Raw genomic sequence first — 21,338 nt, 5'->3', positions numbered from 1 at the left:
TAGGAATTAAACTCAGGACCTCTGGAAGAACAGTCAGTGATCTTAACCTCTAAGGCATCTCTCCAGCCCACTTTTGTTTATTTTTGAGATTGGGTCTCACTGTGTAGCTCTGACTGGCCTAGAACTTGCTATATAGACCAGGTGGACCTTGAACTCAAGAGATCTGCCTGCCTGTGCCTACAGAGTGCTGGAATTAAAGTACCTCCATGCCAAGCTCTGAACATAAATATTTTAAGCTATAAAAATAATAACCAATGCAAGCCTAGTGTCTTAAGGAATTCTAATGCCGTTAATGTGATGCCTGTATTTCCCTTTGTCTCTTCTCACACTTCTGTTACTTGTGGTCAGCACTGCTGAGTTTACTATGCTTCTGTGTATTTCCTGTGCCTACACGAACACAGAATTACATGTATGGACGTGGATCTTCCTTATTGTATGATATGTATGAGTGTGGCTGTTTGTGTGCCACCATGCAGGTAGAGAGGTCAGAGGACAATTTTAGGGAGTCCTCTCCTTTCACAGTGGGATCCAGGGACTTGAACTCAGGTTTTTAGTCTTGTGCTCCAAGTGATTTTACCTACTTGCTGGTCCAGAGTGTCTGTGTATAAAAAAAGCACACCTAACTGTGATGTGTTAGGGTCCTGGAGAAGCAGATGGAATCAGGTTGAGGAGAGTTAAAGGGACTCATGAGGATGTGGGATGAATTAAGTAATGTCAAGCAGTAAGTGAACAATAGTGGGAGGTGTCACTTCCTTAGGCCTGATAAGCAATGGCTGCTAAGGTGACAGCCACAGCTGAACCCCAGTGCACAGAAGTCCAGGAAGAGGGGACAGAATGAGCGCATTCATATCTACCCTGTCAACCCACCCTGCCTTTTCAACTGCGTTTGAACCAATGGTTCTCCTGCATTTAGCTAACCCAATAAAAACTCAGCCTTGTGTGGTTTCGCCCCCTTGCTTTCCCTACTTAATCTGCCACAACTGCTTCTGCGTTTTCTAATTGCTTCCTACAATTAGCTCGCTTCACCTTGTCTGCCCCAGTTCAAGCACTGATAATAAGCCTGATAGTGGTGGCGCACACTTTTAATCCCAGTACTGGGGAGGTAGAGGCAGGCGAATCTCTGTGAGTTAGAGGCCAGCCTGGTCTCCAGAGGCAGTACCAGGATAGGCTCCAAAGCTACACAGAGAAACCCTGTCTCAAGGGGAAAAAAAACAAAAGAAAAAGTAAGCAAGCTAATTTGTAAAGTTTTTTTTTTTTTTTTTTTTTTGATTTTGAAACAGGGTCACTCTTTTTCTTTCTTTTTTTTTTCCAGACAGGGTTCTGCTGTGGCATTTGGAGGCTGTTCTGGAACTCGCTCTTATAGACCAGGCTGGTCTGGAACTCAGAGATCCCTCTGCCTCTGCCTCCCAAGTGCTGGGAATAAAGGAGTGTGCCACAAACGCCCGGCTCTTTCTTGTAGTAGCCCCCAGAAATACAACATTTCATGTGTCCAGGGGAGGGAATCTGAGGGTTAGAATAAAGACAAGACAGTGGGTCATTATTGCAAGGAGAATGCCATTTATTTTCCAAGGGGAGTAGATTTATATACCAACAGCAGCCACAGTGGAAATTTACTCAGGTCAAGGTCCATGTCCCCAAGCCGTCGTGCCCCCCCCCCCCCGCCCCCATGGGTGTATAATTTGCATACTTTCATACAGGCCTAGGTGGAAGAAGGGAAGTGAACGCCTAACCAGGCAGGACAGATAACACCAAGGGCACTATAGGTCACCCATCAGGGTCCCAACTCTTTTCTTTCTTTCTTCCTTCCTTTCCTTCTTTCTTTCTTGTTTTTGAAATGGGGTTTCTCTGTGTAGCCCTTACCTCACTCTGTAGACCAGGCTGACTTCAAACTTTGCCTGGAACCAAAGGTGTGCACCACCATCCCCTGGCTATCTCTCTCTTTTTAATTTTTTCCCCATTTTTTGGTTTTCTAGACAGGGTTTCTTTGAGTAGCCATCTGTAGACCAGGCTGGCCCTGAACTCACAGAGTTCCACCTACCTTTGCCTCCTAAATGCTGGGGTTAAAGGCTTGCAACACTACCATGGAGCTTCAGTTGTATTTATGTCTGTGTGTGTGGATGTGGGCACCTGTGGAGTCAATGGCCAACATTTCGGAGTTGAACCTTCTTACACTGTTGGTTCTAGGCATTGAACTCAGGTTGTTAGGCTTGCACAGCAAGCCCTTTACCACTCAGCCACTTTGCCCACCTCAACACATGCACAGCCAGGGTCCAGGCTGTCCTTTAACTTAGGAAGATGCCAGAGCACTCTGGATTTTTGTTCATCTTGCCTCAGTCCCCGAATTGGCTAGGATTACAGGATACCATCACACAGATTACAATTTATTTATTTTGAGGCAAGTTCGAATGTACACTGGGTTAGCAAACTCACTATGAGGCCAAGGCTGGCTTTGAATTTCTGATCCTCATGCTTCCTCCTCTCAAGTGCTACAAATATTTTCATCAGGATTGGCTGTTTCCTTTTTTTTTTTTTTTTTGGTTCATGGATTCTCAATGAACTAGTCATTGAGCTCCTAGCAGAATGAAGAAAAATGTGTATCTCAAAACCCCCAAAATTGTGGAGTGTTGGTAGCACACGTCTTTAATCCCAGCACTCAAGAGGCAGGTGGATCTCTGTGAGTTCAAGGCCAGCTTGGTCTACAAAGTGAGTTTTAGGATAGCCAGAGAAACCCTGTCTTGAAAAACCAAAACAAACAAAACAAACCACCACCACCACTACCAAAAAAACCCCCAAAACCCAAAATTTAAGTAGCTAACATCAAGGAGTGAGGACAAACTGAACACTGAGTTCCTGGGAGTAGTAGAATGAAAAATTATCTAATACTGCACTGCAACAAAATGAGACTCTTCGCAGACCATCAGAAAATGGAATTTACTAGCAGGCTAAAACAAAAGCAAACTCTCAAGTAGGGCAGGTAAGTTTCTGTTAACTCTTGCAGGTCATATAGTATAGTTTTAAAACCTTACAACTCATGGTTAAAGGGCAAAAGCAACTAAGTGTAGGTGGTCAGAGACTGTGTGAGCCTCGAAGTATTCCAGTGAAACTCAATTAAAAACACAGAACTGCTGAGCAGTAATCTCAGCACTTGAAAGATGGAGACAAGATGATCATTTCAGATACTGTAAGGCCAGCCTGGACCCTGTCTTACAAAATAAAAAAACAATTGGGCATAGTATTGAACACCTTTAATCCCAGCACCTGGGAAGCAAAGGTAGGTGGATCTCAATATGAGTTTGAGGGACGCCTGCTCTACAGAGTGTGTTCCAGGCCAGACAGGGTTATATAGTGAAACTCTATTTTGAAGTAACCAGCCAACCAACCCAACACAAGAGCAGTGCAGTTTGTAGAATCTAAACAAAACTTCAAGCAAAAACAAATGATCCCAAATGGCAAGGCAGACGTGTCAGAAGGAATTAAAAGTGAGTGAATGCATGGACATTGCTTATATGGCTTGGGGCAGGAAGATGGCTCAGCAGGTAAAGACAGCTGCCATCAAACCTGACAAACCTAACTTTGATTCCTGGGAATCACATGGTGGCAGAAAATCAGCTATATATCCCTACACTCACACTATAGCACACAAAGTAATCTTAAAAAAAACAAAAACAAAAAACCTGGTAACAATGTACAGGCAGGTGGATCTAGAGTTACAGGCTTGGTCTAAGTCAGTTCCAGACCAGTCACAGTTACATGGTGAGGTCCTGTCTCAAACAAACCAAAGCCACCAAAAAAAATCCCTCAAACAATTACTCAGGTATTTTAATGTATTTGTTTGTTTTTTGAGACAGGGTTTCTCTGTATAGCTTTGGCTGTCCTGGAACCCACTCTGTAGAACAGGCTGGCCTTGAACTCAGAGATCGGCCTGCCTCTGCCTCCCGAGTGCTGGGATTAAAGGTGTGTGCCACCAACGCCCAGCATCAGTTTTCTTTTTAAGAAACATTTTTATACACGAGTGTTTTACCTCCATGTATTTGTGCATATGTGTTCATGGTGCCCTCGGAGACCAGAAGAGATTATCAGATGCTCTGGCACTGGAGTCAGGGGGCTGCAAGCTGTCATGTGGGTGACGGGAACTGAGAACTTGGGTCCTCTGCAGCCAGTGCTTTTCACCTCCTACGGCTCGCTCTCTGCAGCCCCTCTAGCTCAACAAATCTTAAAGGAGATCTGCAAGTGTTTGGAGATGTTTAGAATTTAGTTTTGAACCAGACACTGTGGCACGTGCCTACCCCTAGTGAGGCTGAGCTTGGCTGGCAAGTTTCAGGGCAGCTTGATTGAACTACCCAGTGCCAGGGATAAATCATTTGGCCCATTGTCAGCGTCAGCTACATTTAGACAAGGCTCGTCATTCAATCAGGGACAAGCACGGGCCACTAGGCCCCTGTATTCCCTACCTGGCAGCTGGCTGCGCGTCTAGGCCCTTTCGGGTGATCCTGGGGTTGAAAAGTTACAGTCGGTCACCTGAATGGGCTCACAAATCACAAGAGGCAATGATGGGCACCAGGACGTTCTCTGGATGTTTTGTGTCTTGAAACAGAAGCTTGAGGCATCTGGGGAGGGGGCAGTATTAGAATTGGGGAAGACTTTTATGTCCCTAAAGGATTCAGCCGCTGAAAACCAAAGGGGGGAGAGACGTGCAACTAGGGAATTAAAACCAACAAGAACCGAGAAACAAAATGTCGAGTAGGCCACAGCAACCATTTCGCCTTGTGTCAGGGTGACACCCAGCTTTCTGCAAAACTGAAAGATAACGTCTCGGGCATTCCCGCTTACTGAACGAGGGCCATTTCCTTTGTCACAATCGTGACACCACCCTATCTCAAAAACAGTTCTCTAGCCGGGCGTTGGCGGCGCACACCTTTAATCCCAGCACTCGGGAGGCAGAGGCAGGCGGATCTCTGTGAGTTCGAGGCCAGCCTGGTCTCCAGATCGAGTGCCAGGACAGGCTCCAAAGCTACACAGAGATACCCCGTCTCGAAAAACAAAACAAACAAAAAACGCACTTCTCTGTAAAGTTTTGTGTGTTTATATTACCGAAGTAGCCTGACTACAGTTCCAGCAGGTACGTCATTCGCTCAACTGCAATCACAGAGAAAACAAAACACTCCCCTTCCCGGTGCAGAGTACGCAAAGTGCGGCTGACTCCCTCCCGCGGGTTCGGGACCGACTCCGAGGACTTCCGCCGAGCACCTCACTCGGGCTCGCTCCCGGCTCGGCGCTTGCTCATCCGGGGCCGGGCCGCCCGCGTCGCCGGCGGACACACGGGGCCCACGGGCCGCGCACGCCGCGACGCAGCCTCCGGAGTGCGCTCGGGAGCGCCCTTCTCGCGAGACCCGGGCCCGGAGGGGGCGGGGCCGGCGCGCGCGTGCACGCGCTCCGCAGCCGTTAGGGCGGCGCCCTTCGCGGGCGGGCCGGGGGCGGGGCGAAGGCAGCTGGATGCCGATTGGCCCGACCCTCCCCACCCCGCCCCGCGGGAACCGACTCGGCGCGAGCAGCGTGCGCGCTCCCGGGGCAGCAGCGGCGGCGGTGGCGAGCGGCGTCAGCGCTCGCTGCGGGGGGGGCCGACGGCTGCTGGCGGGTGTCGGTGTCGGGAGGAGGCGAGCGTCGGCTTAGCCCGCGTCGCGCCGGCCTCCGGAGCCTGACGGGAGAGCGAGGACACGGGGGCTCGCTCGCTCTCGCTCTCTCTCTCTCTCAAGGGGGGCCGCCGTCTTCCGCGTCCGCGCCGGCGCGCGCCGTGAGGAGCGCAGCCGGGCTCTCTCCGCGACCCCTTCCGCCTCCCCCGACTGACTCGCGGGCCTCGAGGCCGCGGCGGGCCGCCGAGACAGCGCCGCACTCCCCCACCCCTTCCCCTGTCCCCCTCCCGCCGCCCGCCAGGGCCCGCGGCGCCCCACCCCCCGCCCTGCCCTCCCGCCGCTCGCCGCTACGCCGCCATCGCCGCCGCCGCCGCCATGTCGGCGCAGGCCAGATGCGCGCGATGCTGGACCAGCTGATGGGCACCTCCCGGGACGGTAAGTGGCTGCCAGAGCCCTGGGGGTGGGGTGGGGTGGGGGTGGGGACGCGCGGGACGCGGATGGGGGACGGGACGGGGACTCCGGGGGAGCCCCGGGGCGCGCGCGGAGCACGAGGTCCCCGGCTCCCGTCCCGACCAATCGGGGCGCGGCAGGCGGGCTTCGGGGCGGTGACCGTGCGGATTGGCGGGAGCGGCCGCCAATGGGGCGAGGCGGGGCCCGAGCGCAGAAGGCAGGGTCGGTGCTCCTGGCTGCCGACCCGGGCCGGGTGCCTGCCCGCCCGTCTGCCCGTGTGTCCGTCCGTCCGTCCGTCCTGCGCAGTGGACCGGGGGCCGCGCGTGGCGCTGAGCCGCCCGCCCGCCTGCCGTCCTCCCGCCCCCGGCTCTGGCTCCTCCACGCCTCGCCGCCGTCCCCTTCCTCCCAGGCCTTCCAAACCTCCACGTAACCCCCAGGCCCGGGCACGCTGCGTCCGGCCCTGCAGAATCAACCCGGGATTTTTTGTTTTTTTTGTTTTTTTGTTTTCTCTTTTTTGTGGAAAATCTGACCCAAACCGTGGTTTCTTAAAATGGGTGTGTTTGCCCCCATTTTAAGTAGAAAAATGTTTAGGCCTTTTTTTTTCCCCTGAGAGACCTCCATTTTGTTAAATGACTTAATAGAGGTTTTCTTAGTAAATAATGACAAGTTTTATTATGTGCCCTAAACAGAACTATTTTGGAAACAGTTTGATGCCCACTGAAGTAGGGTTGAAGGAAACAAAGGGCTTTTTTGCTGTTTTTTGTTTTTGTTTTTGTTTTTATTCCAAGACAGGGTTTTCCTGTGTAGCTTTGGAGCCTGTGCTTTTGACAAAATTCAGTGAGGTTAGAATCCTTATACAGAGTCATCTACGTGTTGGATTATCCTGTGTTCTAGATAATTTCTAAAGTGATGAAATGTTGCTTTTGGGGGATAATTACTAGTATTGTACATTCCAAATAAAGTTCAGCACTTTCTTAAAGACCATTCCAAATCCTGACTTGTAAAAACTCGTTTAGGCAAGTTTCTTAGCGATTAAAAGTTTTTTGTTGTTGTTAAATCTGACTTGCTAGAAAAGGGAAACATAAACTTAGCTTAGTGTAAATTCTGTTGAATTAGTTTGAGTGCTTTGTCGAAAAATACGGGAGAAGATAAAACATTTCAAATCTTTAGCAATACTCACAGCTTTCAATGAATGGTAGAGTTTTAATAGGGGACTTTTCTTAGTAGAACGTTAAGATAAATGGGGTGGGGCAGACTTACTCTTACTCTATAAAGAGAAGGGAAAGCTGGGAAGAAATTAAGATTGATTCATGTAGTAAGCAGTCCCCTGAAAGTTATGTTAATTAAAAATGCCACTGGAATATGTAACTTCATATTTGGGTGAGAATGTTTACAATTGCAGCATGTCTTAACATCTTAACATGTTCCTTTTCCTTCATAAGTGAGGGTATTAAAAGGGGTTTCATACAGGATCCGAACCCTTTTCATCTTTGTAGTAACATGGTAGAAGGTTTGAGGCTTCATGCAGTCTTTTTTTAATTTGGATGGATGCCATTATTGGTATCTTTTGCATAGGTAGGATTCCCTTATATTACTCCAGAGGGTAGTTTGATCAAGGTATCTATGACCTATCAAGGTAACATTTCTCTGATAATAGCCCCTCTAGCGCTGCAAAACTGAATTATTACAATATGTATGTATATGTATAAATTTCTCTCTGTGTTAGTCCCAGCAGGGAGCTGGATTCTTAAAATTCATTGTATTTAAAGTTACATTTGTCTCTGTTACTGGGTTTTTTTTCCCCTCCAGACCAATTGAATTTATGGATGAACTCATGCTTATGAGTAAATAATAGTATTTAGTTGAAATCATTGGATTTTCAGTGCTGTATTGATTCAGAAGAAACCTCAATTCTGGCCTGGTGGGAAGCTGAGGCAGGAGGATTTCAGTGAGTTCAAGGATAGCCTAGGTTACATAGTTGCAGGTTAGTTTGAATTAGGGCAAGACCCTGTCTCAACAACAACAAAACAGGAGCAACTACATGTATGGAAAAGTGGAAAGAGACCATTGAATATTTACCCAGGGTGGTAGTGCAGTGAGACCTTAGCTTAGTAAAACAAAAGAGAAAAAACTTTTAGATACCCTTATTCTTTCATGTATGCAAGATAATATAACATGCTGTCGTCTTACCACATATTTAATGAATTTGTAATTCAGAGCCTTGAAATAAAATCAGAATTTTTAGTTTTTTTTGGTGTACAGGAAACTTAAGGTTATCTGAGGATAGGGAATCATAGGTGTATCACTGAATAGTGCTGTGTAATTTGAACCATATAATGGGAAGCCTTGTGTTACACACACGGACAGCTTACCAAAAACTCGGGTGTGTGTTTGACTTTAAGAGGTAGAAATGGGGACCCAGAAAGTGGGAGACAGATGGAAAAGGTAGGTGAGGTTTTTGTCCCTATAGACTATAAATAGATTGTTTTGGGTAGTGGTGCCTAAGGTGGCAGTTTTAGTGTTGAATTTGTGAAGGATTCTGAAATAGTAAAGGAATCCTGGGTCTCTGGGAAAATGTTGCTCCCCCTTTCCAAAGATTTCTTCCCCTTTACTTTTCTAAAAGAGTTTTTAATTCCTTTTTAAGTTGCTTGAAAATTTAAGACTCTTGGTTAACTGCATCTTCAGTTGCTTAAATCAGCCAATTACTTGGGTGACTCAAACCTCATTAGAAATTAAGGTGGTAGGAAAATAGGTAACTCAGATTATTGGGCACTTCAAGAAAGGATAGCCCCTGGTTGGGGGAGGGGTATTTGGACAGTCAGAAGGGCAGCATGGTGGCAATGGGAGGTTGGGCAGGGGGATGACCAGGAGGTGGGAGAGAAATGAACAAGGGAGATGGGAGGGCCAAAGACAAACTTTGCCTTCTTTGCAATTTTGCCTAGGGCCCTGGTGGTGGCAACCGCCTGTGTGCCACTGAAAATCGTGCCGATGCCTGGCATACTGCATAAATGGAAGCAGGGTACCGCGTGAGTTGAAACATTGGTCACACTATATAAAGTTTGTATATGTGAATCAGTGTAACTCAAACCCATGTAACTGGGGGTCTGTCTGTATTTGGAATTTTCTAATAAGGCATCATAAGTTAAGGAAAAGAACACTGGGCTGAGACTCAGGAGACCTGGTTTCTAATTAGAAGCTTGGGTAAGTCACATAACCTTTTTGCTTCAAGTTAAATCTATAATTTGTTATATTAGAAGCCATATAATTTCCTGTGTTAACACTAAATAATGTTGAATAAACAGTTTTTTTTAAGAAAATTACAAGTAGATACCCATTAGTAGTATTTAAATCTCAAATTTAAAGATTAATTACATTTAAAAAAATCTCTGTAATTAGAAAAGAGAGATAATTTGTTTTCCCTGAACATATTCCAGATGATAGCAGGAAGGACCACAGAGGAAATTTAAAGAAGCATTTTGAGAATTGTTTTTGTGGCAGTTGGGAGAAAGCAGTCCAGTGCCCTCAGACAGATCATGGTCATTTTGACTAGACTGGATTAATTGCAAGAATGTCCCTTGGCATAAAGCCTCTTTGTGATCACATAGCTTGGTTATAAGTCTCTGGCTGATTCCTGGAAGACTTAGGGAAAAAATTGGGGTGGCCTGTAACACCATCCCCACCCCCAGTGGTAGGGATCAAACCCTGGGCTTTGCATATGCTAGGGAAGCTCTGAGCCACTTGAGTTGTGCCCTTAGGGTTAGGAACTGGGCCTAGATTACACCCTAAATATACAAGTGTGAAGTTAGAGAAGGTTGCTCTGAAGTTACCATGAAAATTACTTTAAGTGGGAGCACAAACCATTTCTGAAAGGTTAAAATGAACCAGGAATGATGGTGTATTTTCAGAAGTGCCTTGAAGCCAACCTATAGAACCAAAGTATAGATCATAGAAATACAATTGTTTGGTATCATCCATGATAATGGGTTGTTTGATCAGACTAAAGTTGCCCACAGCTGGGGATGTATGTCAGTGGTGGAGCACTTTCCCTGGCATTTGCAACAACCTGTAGATTCAATCTTGAGTGCCACCTTCTCTTGTGCCTCTCTCTCTTGGGAAGTAAAGTCTACTTCAGTGGCTCAGTATCTCCACAGGGCTCTGCTTTGTCTGTCAGGGGTGTCAATCAGTGTTCCCTGAGTAGTAGATTATTATTGCTGTACATGGGGCTCCTCCTCATTTGGAAGGATGAAGCAAGAGGATCAGGAGTGTCCCAGACTCAGCTACATAGTTGATTTGAGGCTACCCTAGGCTTCCTGAGACACCATCTCAAAAAGCCAAATCAACAAAACACCAAAAACATACCAAAAAAATTTTAGATGATTTTTGCTATTTGTGTAGTAATTTTACTTACTGAACTGTATGATAATACTTCATCGGTTAATACAGGATGCTAATCTTAACTGCTAATTAGTTATAGAATGTGTGATAACATAAAATTGATAGGATAATTATTTAGGTAATACACCTTGGAAAATGCAGTTCAGAAAGTAATTTATCTGTTCCTAACACAAGTTTAATAATAACTCATACACCTACATCTGTGTCGAACATTACTGTGTCTCTGCAAAATTATTGAATCAAAGATTTGTAATCCCCATCCCTGTCTGGTGCCCCCCCATGGATTATCTGTAAAAACATCTTTATTGTAATTTGTGTTTCTCTTGTCATCAACACACATATGCTCTTCATTTTTTCCTCATCTTAATGAATCTTATCTTGGTCAGTTGTAAGCCATCCTTTTATCATACTTGTTCATTTCATTTTAAGTAAAGGAAGTAAAGCCTTTAATGTACATGTACACATTTAAAAAACACAATAATAGCATATTTCATAGTCTAGAGCATGTACATTCTTTAACATAAGAAATTTTAGCAAACTTAAGGCCAGTTTTCCTGTGTCTGTAACTATTTGATTTTGTCAGTGTTCAGGAGTCTCCAAAACATTCTAAGCTCAGTTAGCACTTGGATAGTGAATCGGTTAAAGGCCCCCCTCCATTTTGCATTTTGAACTTTAAATAATATTTCTATCTACAGAGCAGCCCAGAAAACAATAAAAATCTCACCTCCTAGAACCCTGTTGTCTTGGAATCTCTGCAGTTGTTTAGCACTCCTCAAGTAAGCCTATGTTTCTGAGACAGTATTTCAGGTAAAAAAAATTATTTTGTATGTGTAAGCACTGTAAGTGGCAGATGTGTTTCTTGGTAAAGAAGGATGTCAACTAAGAATAAAGAGTTTTTAGTGTGGGGACTACAAGAGTAAGTCCGTGTTACAGTCATGCTCAATCATTGAATGTCTGTTCAGTAACAGGCTTCTTACAGTGCAACTTGAAGTTGCTGATGGTTCAGACAAGCAGCAGGATTGAACAGTATAAAAGGCTTAGCACTAAATGGCCGTCAGTAAGTGTGGCAAGACCAGATAAATGAGGTAGATGAGCCTCCAGCTGGACAGTGACACATACCTGTAATCCAATCCCACCACTTGAGAGGCTGAAGCAAGAGTACCTAGAATTCCATCTAGGCTACCCTACTGAGTGAGAGCTTGTCACAAACAACCCCCCCAAAAAAAAAAAAAAGGTGAAATTGTGAACCTGGAAGGATTACATCTGTAATCCTGTACCGCTTGGGAGGCAGAAGCAGGAAGATGGTGAGTTTGAGGTGAGCCTAGGTTACAAATTTAAAAAAAAAAAAAAAAAGATGCCTGAAGCGGGTCTGTGCTGCTGCTTTTGAGGAAACAGAGTTCTACCCACCCTAATCATTCTACAAAGAAATTGTAGACTAAGAAGATGAAAGAAGGTGAAACATCTTGCTGGAGGAAAAAATAATGAGGGAGAGAAAGAAACAGGGTAAGTTTCTGACAGGAATCTTTTGGCTTTAGCACCCCCCCCCCAAAAAAAATGTGTTCCTGTTTGGGTGTAGGTGGATATGTGTCTATGCTTGCATGTGTGCATGAGGTATGTATGTATAGAGGTCAGGGAACAGCTTCTGATGTTGTCACCCTGGCCCAACATCTACCTGCCTGTGTCTCACTAGGCATTTACAAGTGTGTACCATTGTGGGTTGATTAAACTCCAGTCAGTCCTTGTGCTTGTAAGATAAGCACTTAGCAGTAAGTTAATGCCACAGCTGTTTGTTTTATGCTTGCCTTGGAACTCCTATACTTAGGCAATCCTCTAACCTTAGCTTCCCAATAGCTGAGACTATAGGCAAGTGTCATTGGTTCTTTTGGGTTAAATGGTCATTTACTAGCAACTAGCAGCTGCTTGGGTAGAAATGGGATGGCAAGGCTAAAATAGATTAATTTTGTAGGATTATTGAAGATATAGAGGAAAGTATTTTTTTAAAAATTAAAGTTTACATCATGTTTTTGATATAGCTGAATAACTTAACAAGTCAAAAGCATCAGAAAGTAACATAGTTGATTAAATGTCATATTTGTTTCTTAACATTGGCCAGAAAAAGAACTTAATTTCTTTTTTATAGAAAACACTCTATTGACCCATATGTTCTAATTTAGTTGTGAACCATGTACAACTGATGTTTGACCTATTTGACTCATCGTGAAAAGAATTTAACCAGCTGCCCTTGCTGAATCTTTTGTCCTGTCTCAAGAATCTGGTAAATTGCTTGTTTTTATTTTCTTGAGACCTCAGATTTCTGTAGGCCTCAATTTAATATTTTCAACTATCCAAAGCTTTGCTTTTCAGTAGGGAGGGTGGATATTTATGGAGGATGCACACTGTACCAAGTTTTGTGTTGTATTTTGTCCTGTTGTCTATGTATTATCCCTTTGCAGTTAGTGCTTCCTGTCTCCTCCTCCCCCCCCCCCCCCCCCAGGATTTCTCTGTGTAGCTTTGGAGCCTATCCTGGCATCTGTAGACCAGGCTGGTCTCGAACTCACAGAGATTTGTCTGCCTCTGCTTCCCAAGTGCTGGGACTAAAGGTGTGTGCCACCAGTGCCCGGCTAGAAGTAGGAATTCCTATAACCCAGGATGACCTTGACTTTCAGATCTTCCTTTCCTGAGAATGCTGGAATTTTAGGCATGGACATGCAGTTTTATGTGATGCCTGGGTATCAAACTGAGGGCTTCATGCATTCTCGGCAAGCATTTTTCAAATACTCATTTGACCAGATATAGTGGCTCATACCTGTAATTTTGCCCAGTGGGAGGCTGAACAGGAGCATTTCTATGTTTTAGGTCAGCTTGGGCTACAGAATGAGACTGTCTCAAACCCCAGACACCCCCCCCCCCAATCAAAAGCATTTGTTGGCTCCTGTTCTCACATTGTTTTCCACAGGAGCCACAGTTGCATTCCTGTCATCTCTTTAGAAATTCAACCTATCCATCCCCAGGGTTTCTTTTGTAGCCCTGGCTGTCCTGGAATTTTGCTCTGTAGAAAGAACTCTTAGAGCTCTGCTGCCTCTGCTGGGATTAAAGACGAATACTACCACGCCCAGCTCAAAATCTTATTCTTGAAGTGGAGGCTAGCAATTATGTTTAATAAGTTTTATGACGATTTTGTGTTTTGTTTTGAAACTGAATCTGTGTGGGCTTGAAATTCCTTATGTAAACTGGCTGGCTTGAAACAGAGATCCACCTCTCCCTGTGTCCTGGAGTACTGACATTACAGGCATGTGACACCATACCTGGCTCTTACAGTTTTGATGCAACTAAAAATTCAAGAAACCCTGTTGTAGATAAATGTTTACCATCCTTATTGTTTTTTTTTTTTAAACTGTTTAGTATTACTATTTTTTTTTTTTCTTTTTGGTTTTCATGACGGGCTTTCTCTGTAGCCTGGCTGTCCTGGAACTCTCAATATAGAACAGGCTGGCCTAAACACAGAGATCTGCCAACTTCTGCCTCCCAGGTGCTGGGATTAAGGGGATGCATCACCATGCCCAGCTTAGTTAGACTCTTGTCGCTTAGGATTCCATATTCTAAATATTAGAATTTGTCAGGCATATTAAATGGAATAATATTGCCAAGTAGAAACTTCTTTTTTGAGTTAGTTTCTTACTGTGTGGTAAGTATCTTGTTATGAAATTGAATGACACCCCAAATCATTTTCTGTCAATTCCATACTGTTCTATTCATATAAGATGTAAAGTTATTTGCCAGTGTATATTCAGGCCCATGAATAGAAGTGACTAACCAGAAATAGCAAACTTGTGAAATGGAATGTTCTCAGTCATCTCTAGGGAGGTCATCTAGACCTGCAGAATGAAGTTGTTTAGCTTGGCTTCTCATTTTTTTCCTTAGTGTTTTGTTTCATGAGAGTCAGTTCTACAAGATGTCAATAACACAGTGGCAATGTGAAATGGGAACACAGCAACAGAAATGGCTGAGGAGCGAGTGCATGATTCTGAGAGGCATACTTGCTAGGAAAGAGATGATTTATCTCAGACATTAGAAACTTAATAGTATAAATTTGTGTCACAATTTAATTTGTAGTATTGGAATATTTATGACTGGTGGATTTTTAATTTTTGTTTTGTTCTTTGTTTTTAAATTTATATACACACATATGCCTGTTTGTGTGTGTATCATGTAAACAGTGTCAGACAGGGCAGAGAAGGTCATTGGATCCTCTGGAACTGGAGTCACAGGCAGTTGTGACCTGCCTGGTATGGGTGTGGGAAATCAAGCCTAGGTCCTCTGCAGGAGCATCCAAGTTCCTTTGTTGAGCCATCTTTCCAGCCCCACTGAAGTGTTTTAATTGGTTGACCAACTTCAGGGTATAATTCATTGGGTACCAGTAGAATCTCAACTAATTCCCTTTCTATCCTGTCCCCCACTTTGCTTTATTTAGTCTTTGTTTTGTTTTGAGATACAGTCTCTCTGTGAAGTCTTGGCTGCTCTGGAAATCCCTGTATAGATCAAGCTGGCCTAAAATTCACAAAGACCTGCTTGCCTCCCAAGTTATTCTTTTTCTTAGAAATTTGAGGTGTATTTGCTTCATTTCATTTTTGTTTGTTTGTTTCTCTCTCTGTCTCTGTCTCATCCAAACTGCCTTGAATTTAGGAAATCCTCAGTCTCCTGAGTGCTTGGAACATAGACGTGAGCTACTAGTAATCCTAGAGAGACCAAAAAATCTATGTAAATATTTACAAACACTTATGTTTAAGTGGCATTTTAAATACTGATTATGGTTATTTAATTTTGAAAAAACAAGTAGTGCTTTGTTTATTTTGGTCATATTTTAAAAAGAATGGCAGTCTCCAAGGATAACCCTTGTGATGTATGGTCAGCAGTTTTTCCGCTGAGCTGTTTTGTAGCTTCAAGGCTCACCTCTCCTTCCTGATGTTACTGTGATTTTCATTTTAAATCGTCATTAGGTGCTCACTCGTTTTTCAGTACTCTTCTTTTTTCTTTCCTTTGTTGATTTTTGATTTGGGTTTTTTTTTTAATGTTTATAGTTATTTCCAATAATTGGGGACTTGATTGTTCTTTGAGACAGGGACTCAAATGTAGCCCTGACAGCCAGGAACAGCCTCAGGAATGCTGGGATTAGAGGTGAGCCCCACAACATCCAACTCTTTGGGAGCCTTTTTAATGAATAAAATAGTCAATCACATCATCTTTGGTTCTTTTCAGCTGTTTCTTCAAAATAGCTTTTATCTGTTTGTGGTGCTACACACCTGTAATTCCAGCAGCTGGAAAGCTGAGGCAAAAGAATTGTAAGTTCTAGGTAACCTGGTCTACATAGTGAGAATCCCTGTCTCAAAAAAAAAATAAAACGGGCATGGGGTGGGGTGGGGTGGGGAAGATAGCTTCCATTGCTTCTGATTTTGTTTGTAGAAAATTCTAATTACAAGGCACAAACTAATCAGAGTACAAGTGTTACTGTATCAGAAATGAACAACATCTCTGGTCAAAATGAAGTTTAGCAGGCTGCAACTTTTGACATATATGCTGAATTCCGTATAACCATATTCAGAACTATTTTGAGACAAGGTCTCACTGTGTAGTTCCTCAGTCTGCTCTAGAATTTACTGTGTAGTATCACTGTGTTTAGGCTAATGGCAATCCTACTGCCTCAGACTCCCATATTCTGTGGCTGCAGGCATGAGGCACTATGCCTGGCCTGGTAGTTTAATTCTTAGGTAACAGTTTAGTAGTGTCTTTTGTAGTGTCTTAAATCTGAGAGAAGTATGCTGAAAAGCTCCTAAAGTAGATGTCCCCAAGAATACAATGGCACTAAGTTCTGTTATTTTTCAGAACCCTTTGTTTTGTATAATGAGAAAAGACTAGGTTGGGGCAGTAGGTGAAATGTACCCTTGGAATGTATTTTATTTAGAATTTCTGTTCTATTTCTAGCATTACTATTTGATCAGTATCTTAAAGTTGCTGTAAGCATTTTCCCTAGCTTCATTTTGTAAAATAATTTTGTTGCATGGGTTTTCATATACAAGTGATTTAGATTTTAAAAGTTTGTAAAGCATCAGTAGTCTTTGGTGATAGACAGCAGCACTGAAATTACTAGCTAGGTGTGGTGCATGCTTGTAATTCCAAAAGTTGGAGGACTGGGACAGAGGAGTGTGAGCAAGACCAGCCAGGACTTCATAGTTAAACTGTGTTTCCAACCCCTATTTCTCCTCTGCTCCCCGAAAATATTTACTTTGAAAGTTTTCGCTTCTTCCTAAAATAAGCATGTATTTGAATTTTTTTGTTTTTTATTTTGTTTTTTGAGACAGGGATTATCTGTGAAACAGTACTGGCTCTCCTGGAACTCACTTTGTAGATCAGGCTGGCCTTGAATTCACTAAGCTCCGACTGCCTCTGCCTCCTAAGTGCTGGGATTAAAAGTGTGTGCCACTACCGCCTGGCTACTAAGTGTGAAATTATTCATTCAGAAACATGTATCTTGGCATTCCATCGGAAGATTCGTAACTATTTGCTTTTGTGTAAAAATTTACATTGTTAAGATGTTGTGAGTCCTTTTATAAAACATAATATAAATTGCTTAAATATGAAACTGAATACATTTATTAAGATAGAATGAAGGGGGAAAATAAGTATTTTAAGAAGTAACTACAAAAATGGACATGGTGATGCACACTAATCCCAGCACTTGCCAGGTAAAAGCAGGAAGAACAGACATTTAGTCATCCGCTGCATAATGAGTTGCAGGCACCCTGGGCTGCAGGAGGTTCTGTCTTTTCCTCCCTCCTAAAAGAGTAATTAGGGGCTGGAAAGGTTATGAGCACTTGTGGCAGCTCTTGTGTCAGTTTCCAGGACTCGCATGACATCTCACAACTGTCTTTCCTTCAGTTCCAGGGGATTCTGTGTCCTCTTCTCACCTCTGAGAGCACCGGGCGCAGATATGATACACATACAGACATGTATGAAAAACACACACATAGAAGTAAAAGCTGGATGTGGTTCTGTGCACACAGAATCCCAGCACTTGGAGAGGCTGAGGCACTAAACCAGCTTCTTTGTGTCAACTGCTTGCAAAAATGTTGACATAGATGACTGTTAAAGGCCGTAGAAAGACAGGCGAGGTGAGGAAGGTGCAGGAGGACTCTATTATAAGAGGGACCAGGTTGTACAGTGTCTGGACTCATGCGAAGACACACGGCGTAATTGTGCACTTCTGAAATTAACTCCTTGCCCTGGGGTAGACGAGAAACTGGCCATAGGTTTTTCTGTAATTCCTACACTACTATATGGGTGTGCAGCTTATATTGGAAGAAAGGGTATTAATAGCCTTTGCATTTGGGGATTAAAGAGAGGTTAGGCAAGCAAGAAGCTTCTCGTTTTCATTTCTATACCTCTTTCTAGCTCTAGCTTTCCTATCACTGAAGGGCTTGAAGCCTGTGTGTCCCAAGTCAACTGAGTGATAAAAGATCCTAAACACAGATACAGGTGGTGGTGTGGGGGACACGTTGCTTGTCATACTAGAAAATGTGAGAGAGCTTTCTTGTCTCTGCCTTCAGTAATAGACATGGGGTATTTCCACCCTGAGCTGAGCTCTGAGCTAAACCTGTACAAAGAAATACTGACTGCTTTTATAAATTGCTTGCCGTTAATGCCTGATGATATACAGTAAGATAGGATTCTGCATACCTTAAATGTGTCAAGTATTACAAACTTTAAGGATTTTTGAAATTACCATACTAAACTCAGTTCACTTTTGCTAACTTCACAGTTGTTGATCACATAGCATGGTCATCCACTCACAGCTTAAAAAAATACAGGGAGCATCGGAGAGAATGGGTAAAGTAAAATTTTGATGTTTTTAAAATAGCACCTAAATTTATGAAAGTTGATTTGGTTTGTTGTTTGTAAGGGAGGGAGTGGGTGGGAGAAGCTGAGGGGGAGGGGTGGGCTTTGGGAAAATAGCATGCACTGTGTACAATAGACCAAAGTTTATGTGCTGATAAAATTTATATCAGATTGTAGGATCATAATTCCATATTGGGTATTACAGTGGGGTTCATTTTCCTTCACAGCAGATTGAAGGGAGTTTTGAGAGCAGTATTGAGTGCAGGTTAAGTGGGGATCCCGGATTTAGAGGAGACCTTTTCGTATCCCCTAGTGAAACTAATGCCTCAGTTACTAGAGAGTATTACGTATTTCAGTTTTTATTGTATAGCTGTGACCCAACTGTTCTTAAGTGTTACACCCAAGAAGGGATTGAACAAAAGATGGCGATGAAGTTGCCATTCTGAAGATAATTGTTTGGTGGACATGATTAATAGACATTTTTTGTACTTTTCAAGTGAAAAGTTTGTGGCTACCCAAAATTGGAAATCAGATTCCTCACTGGACCTGGTGGTACATGCCTCTGTAAAGCCCTAGAACTTGGGAGGTAGAGGCAGGAGCATCAGAATTGATGTAATTTTTTTCTATACAATGAGTTTAAGGACAACTTGAGCTACATGAGGCCCAGCCTTAAAAATAAAAATGGTCTAGTTCCTTATTCTAAAATCTTGCATTGTGATTATACATAAATCTTAATTAATTCTGTCATAAGACAGACATGTTTTTATAGGTAAAATAATTTGTTTTTGTTGTTGACTAAACTTGGTCTAATCTATTTATTGCCTCATTTAAAAAAATTTTTTTTTCCTCTGAGCTAAGGTTTCTCTGTATAGCCCTGGCTATATTGGAACTTGCTTTCTATACTAGGCTGGCCTTGCAGAGATGCACCTGCCTCTGGAGGCCTCTAGAGTGCTGGGATTAAAGGCATGTGCCACCACTGTCCAGCTCAAAAATTTCTTTTTTTTTTTTTTCAAACATTTCTTAAAAGTTCATTTATAAATATGGATTGAAGAAAGATCTTAACCAAATTTCACCATCCAAAAATTGTACCCTTGGCTCCATCCTCTGTATTCCCAGACATACTTAGCCATTTACCAAAGCTGAATATAGTTTACTTACTGTTCCCCAAACCTTAAAACCTTTGTAAACTTTGTCAAAGATAATATTCTGGTCTGAAATGTTCGTCTTTCCTCCAAGTCTTATCTGGAGTGTTCAGATTTTGGCTTCTACTTTCTCCATGAAGCCTTTCCCAACCTTTTGGTGATAGTTCTAGTATGTTAAAAACATCTCTTTTTGACACTTGGATCATGTTATTTTGTGTTACTGTTATTTGTGTTTCCTATTTCCTTAGTGAAAATGTGGGCTCCTTGGGAGCAGAATATTTGTCTTAAGCTCTGTTACTCCATTTTGTAGCACAGAGGCTAGAGTCACTAATAGGTTTGATTCTATGATTAGCATCTAGTATCACCATAACAGGCCAGTTCCCCCCATAATTTCATTTTTAAACATATGTGAGAATTTATTAAGGGAATTAACTCAGATTTTATTTTGTATAATTCAGTTACTAGGAAACACAAATATATAAAACATGTTGGATTGTTAAATCCTCTATTATAAGGATATTTTGTTCATAATTCAGTCCCTATTTGTAGTCTTTTTTTTTTTTTTTTCCCTCTTAAGTGGGTTCTGTTTTACCTGTTTTCTTTTGAAAAACATGGTTTGGGCCAGATGTTGTGACAGAGATAAAGATTAAAGCATTTCTGCTTTAAAATTGTGTAGTTAAATTATACTTATGTCATAAAGCCCAAATTTATTCAAATGCTGCATGATTTTGTAATATTGTAGCCAAATTACTTTAAAATATTAGCCATAAAGTTCTCCTAAGTAGAACTTTTAAAATATCGATAGGCAGATCCTCACTTACATGTCCTTCTTAGAGGATTGGTTCATCTTGAACTAGTTTTTATAATTCTAGGAAAATGATTTTTATAACGACTCATTCGAAAGCTATTTTTGCTGCGGTTATGAAATGTTTATGGGATACCTGCTTATTTGTAGTGACATACTTTAGATGCTTTTTTGGCATTTATAGAAATTGATTCCTTCATTATTTTAAAGCTCACAAGGGCTACTGTTACTATGTTTATATTTGTAATTTATGTTTTATCTGGTAGTGTCTTCAGGGCATGTGTCCCTTTTTAATACATTTAGTGTGATTTCTTAGGCAAAAATGGGCACCTAGTTGAGGAGATGTTTGATTAATAAAATATCTAAGATCTCACTTAGACCCCATCTACCCATGAGCCATGTTTTACAATAGACTGAACTGACATTGCTGTTTCATTACCAAAAAGCTGAGATAGTTGTAGCAGAGTATTTCCTAGATTTGTAAATGTCCCTCATCCCCTAGAAATTTATCACTTTTAAAATTACACTAAGGTTTTAAACAAAGTCTTTCTATGATTAAAAAGCTTCTATAATTTTAGCTTTCTGATGTGAGCTTCTGGTAGCTTGGTTCTCATAGGAGCTTGAGGCACTCACTAGTCTTCAACACACTTTTAAAGAAACATTTCTCATGCAGCCCAGGGGCCACTTGGAGAGTTTCCAGTCTTGAGATTTAGTTATCTTGAGTCATATTTTTCTCTGGGCTTATACTTGTTAAGTCAGTATTATAAAAACAAAACAAAACAAAAAACAAACACTCTTGATTTTGTTCACTTCTGTTTTCATATACAAGAATCTTTACAGTCAACATGTACTTCTAGGTGCTGTATTGAAATTGCTGGCAGAGTCTATTCTATACAAACTGAACAATCTGGCCCCTTGTTTTATTTGTAAAGGTTCAATGTATCTATGCCTGCCTACTTCAATCTGCAAGGGAGTTTCAGAAAGGCCCCGCATTCGCCGAGCCGTGAGTTATCACTAACTTTTCAG

At 42.5% G+C, this 21,338-nt stretch overlaps 1 protein-coding gene and 1 long non-coding RNA gene across 12 annotated transcripts in view; one reads left to right on the top strand and one right to left on the bottom strand.

Moving 5' to 3' along the window:
• Positions 1–1,312: 1,312 nt before the first annotated feature.
• LOC103163337 lies at positions 1,313–5,794 on the bottom strand. 2 transcript variants are annotated; one of them, XR_003480309.2, is made up of 3 exons: positions 5,092–5,794; positions 4,022–4,607; positions 1,313–1,503 (listed from the first exon to the last, which is right to left on the bottom strand). It is a non-coding gene; the product is annotated as an uncharacterized LOC103163337 (long non-coding RNA). The 2 variants fall into 2 exon arrangements; XR_003480310.2 differs by having other exon boundaries at positions 4,022–4,224; positions 4,452–5,450.
• A 132-nt stretch (positions 5,795–5,926) lies between these two features.
• Positions 5,927–21,338, top strand: part of LOC100767953 (putative RNA-binding protein Luc7-like 2) — a 56,745-nt gene continuing 41,333 nt past the window's right edge. The window contains exons 1-7 of one of the 10 annotated variants that reach the window (XM_035451227.1): positions 6,049–6,065; positions 9,023–9,106; positions 9,213–9,281; positions 11,901–11,978; positions 12,650–12,750; positions 18,289–18,356; positions 21,245–21,315. In XM_035451227.1, coding sequence (XP_035307118.1) covers positions 21,258–21,315 — 58 coding nt within the window. In that variant the 5' untranslated portion in view covers positions 6,049–6,065; positions 9,023–9,106; positions 9,213–9,281; ... (2 more) ...; positions 18,289–18,356; positions 21,245–21,257. Of the gene's footprint in view, positions 6,066–9,022; positions 9,107–9,212; positions 9,282–9,316; positions 11,979–12,649; positions 12,751–18,288; positions 18,357–21,244; positions 21,316–21,338 lie in introns of those variants that run through there. The other 9 variants (XM_035451226.1, XM_027391485.2, XM_035451225.1 and 6 more) reach the window with 9 other exon arrangements.

This window comes from Cricetulus griseus (genome assembly GCF_003668045.3).
Source record: "Cricetulus griseus strain 17A/GY chromosome 1 unlocalized genomic scaffold, alternate assembly CriGri-PICRH-1.0 chr1_0, whole genome shotgun sequence".
Classification (NCBI taxonomy): Eukaryota; Metazoa; Chordata; class Mammalia; order Rodentia; family Cricetidae; genus Cricetulus; species Cricetulus griseus.
Note: the sequence above shows the minus strand (reverse complement) of the source record. Positions and strands in the feature narration are given on the sequence as shown.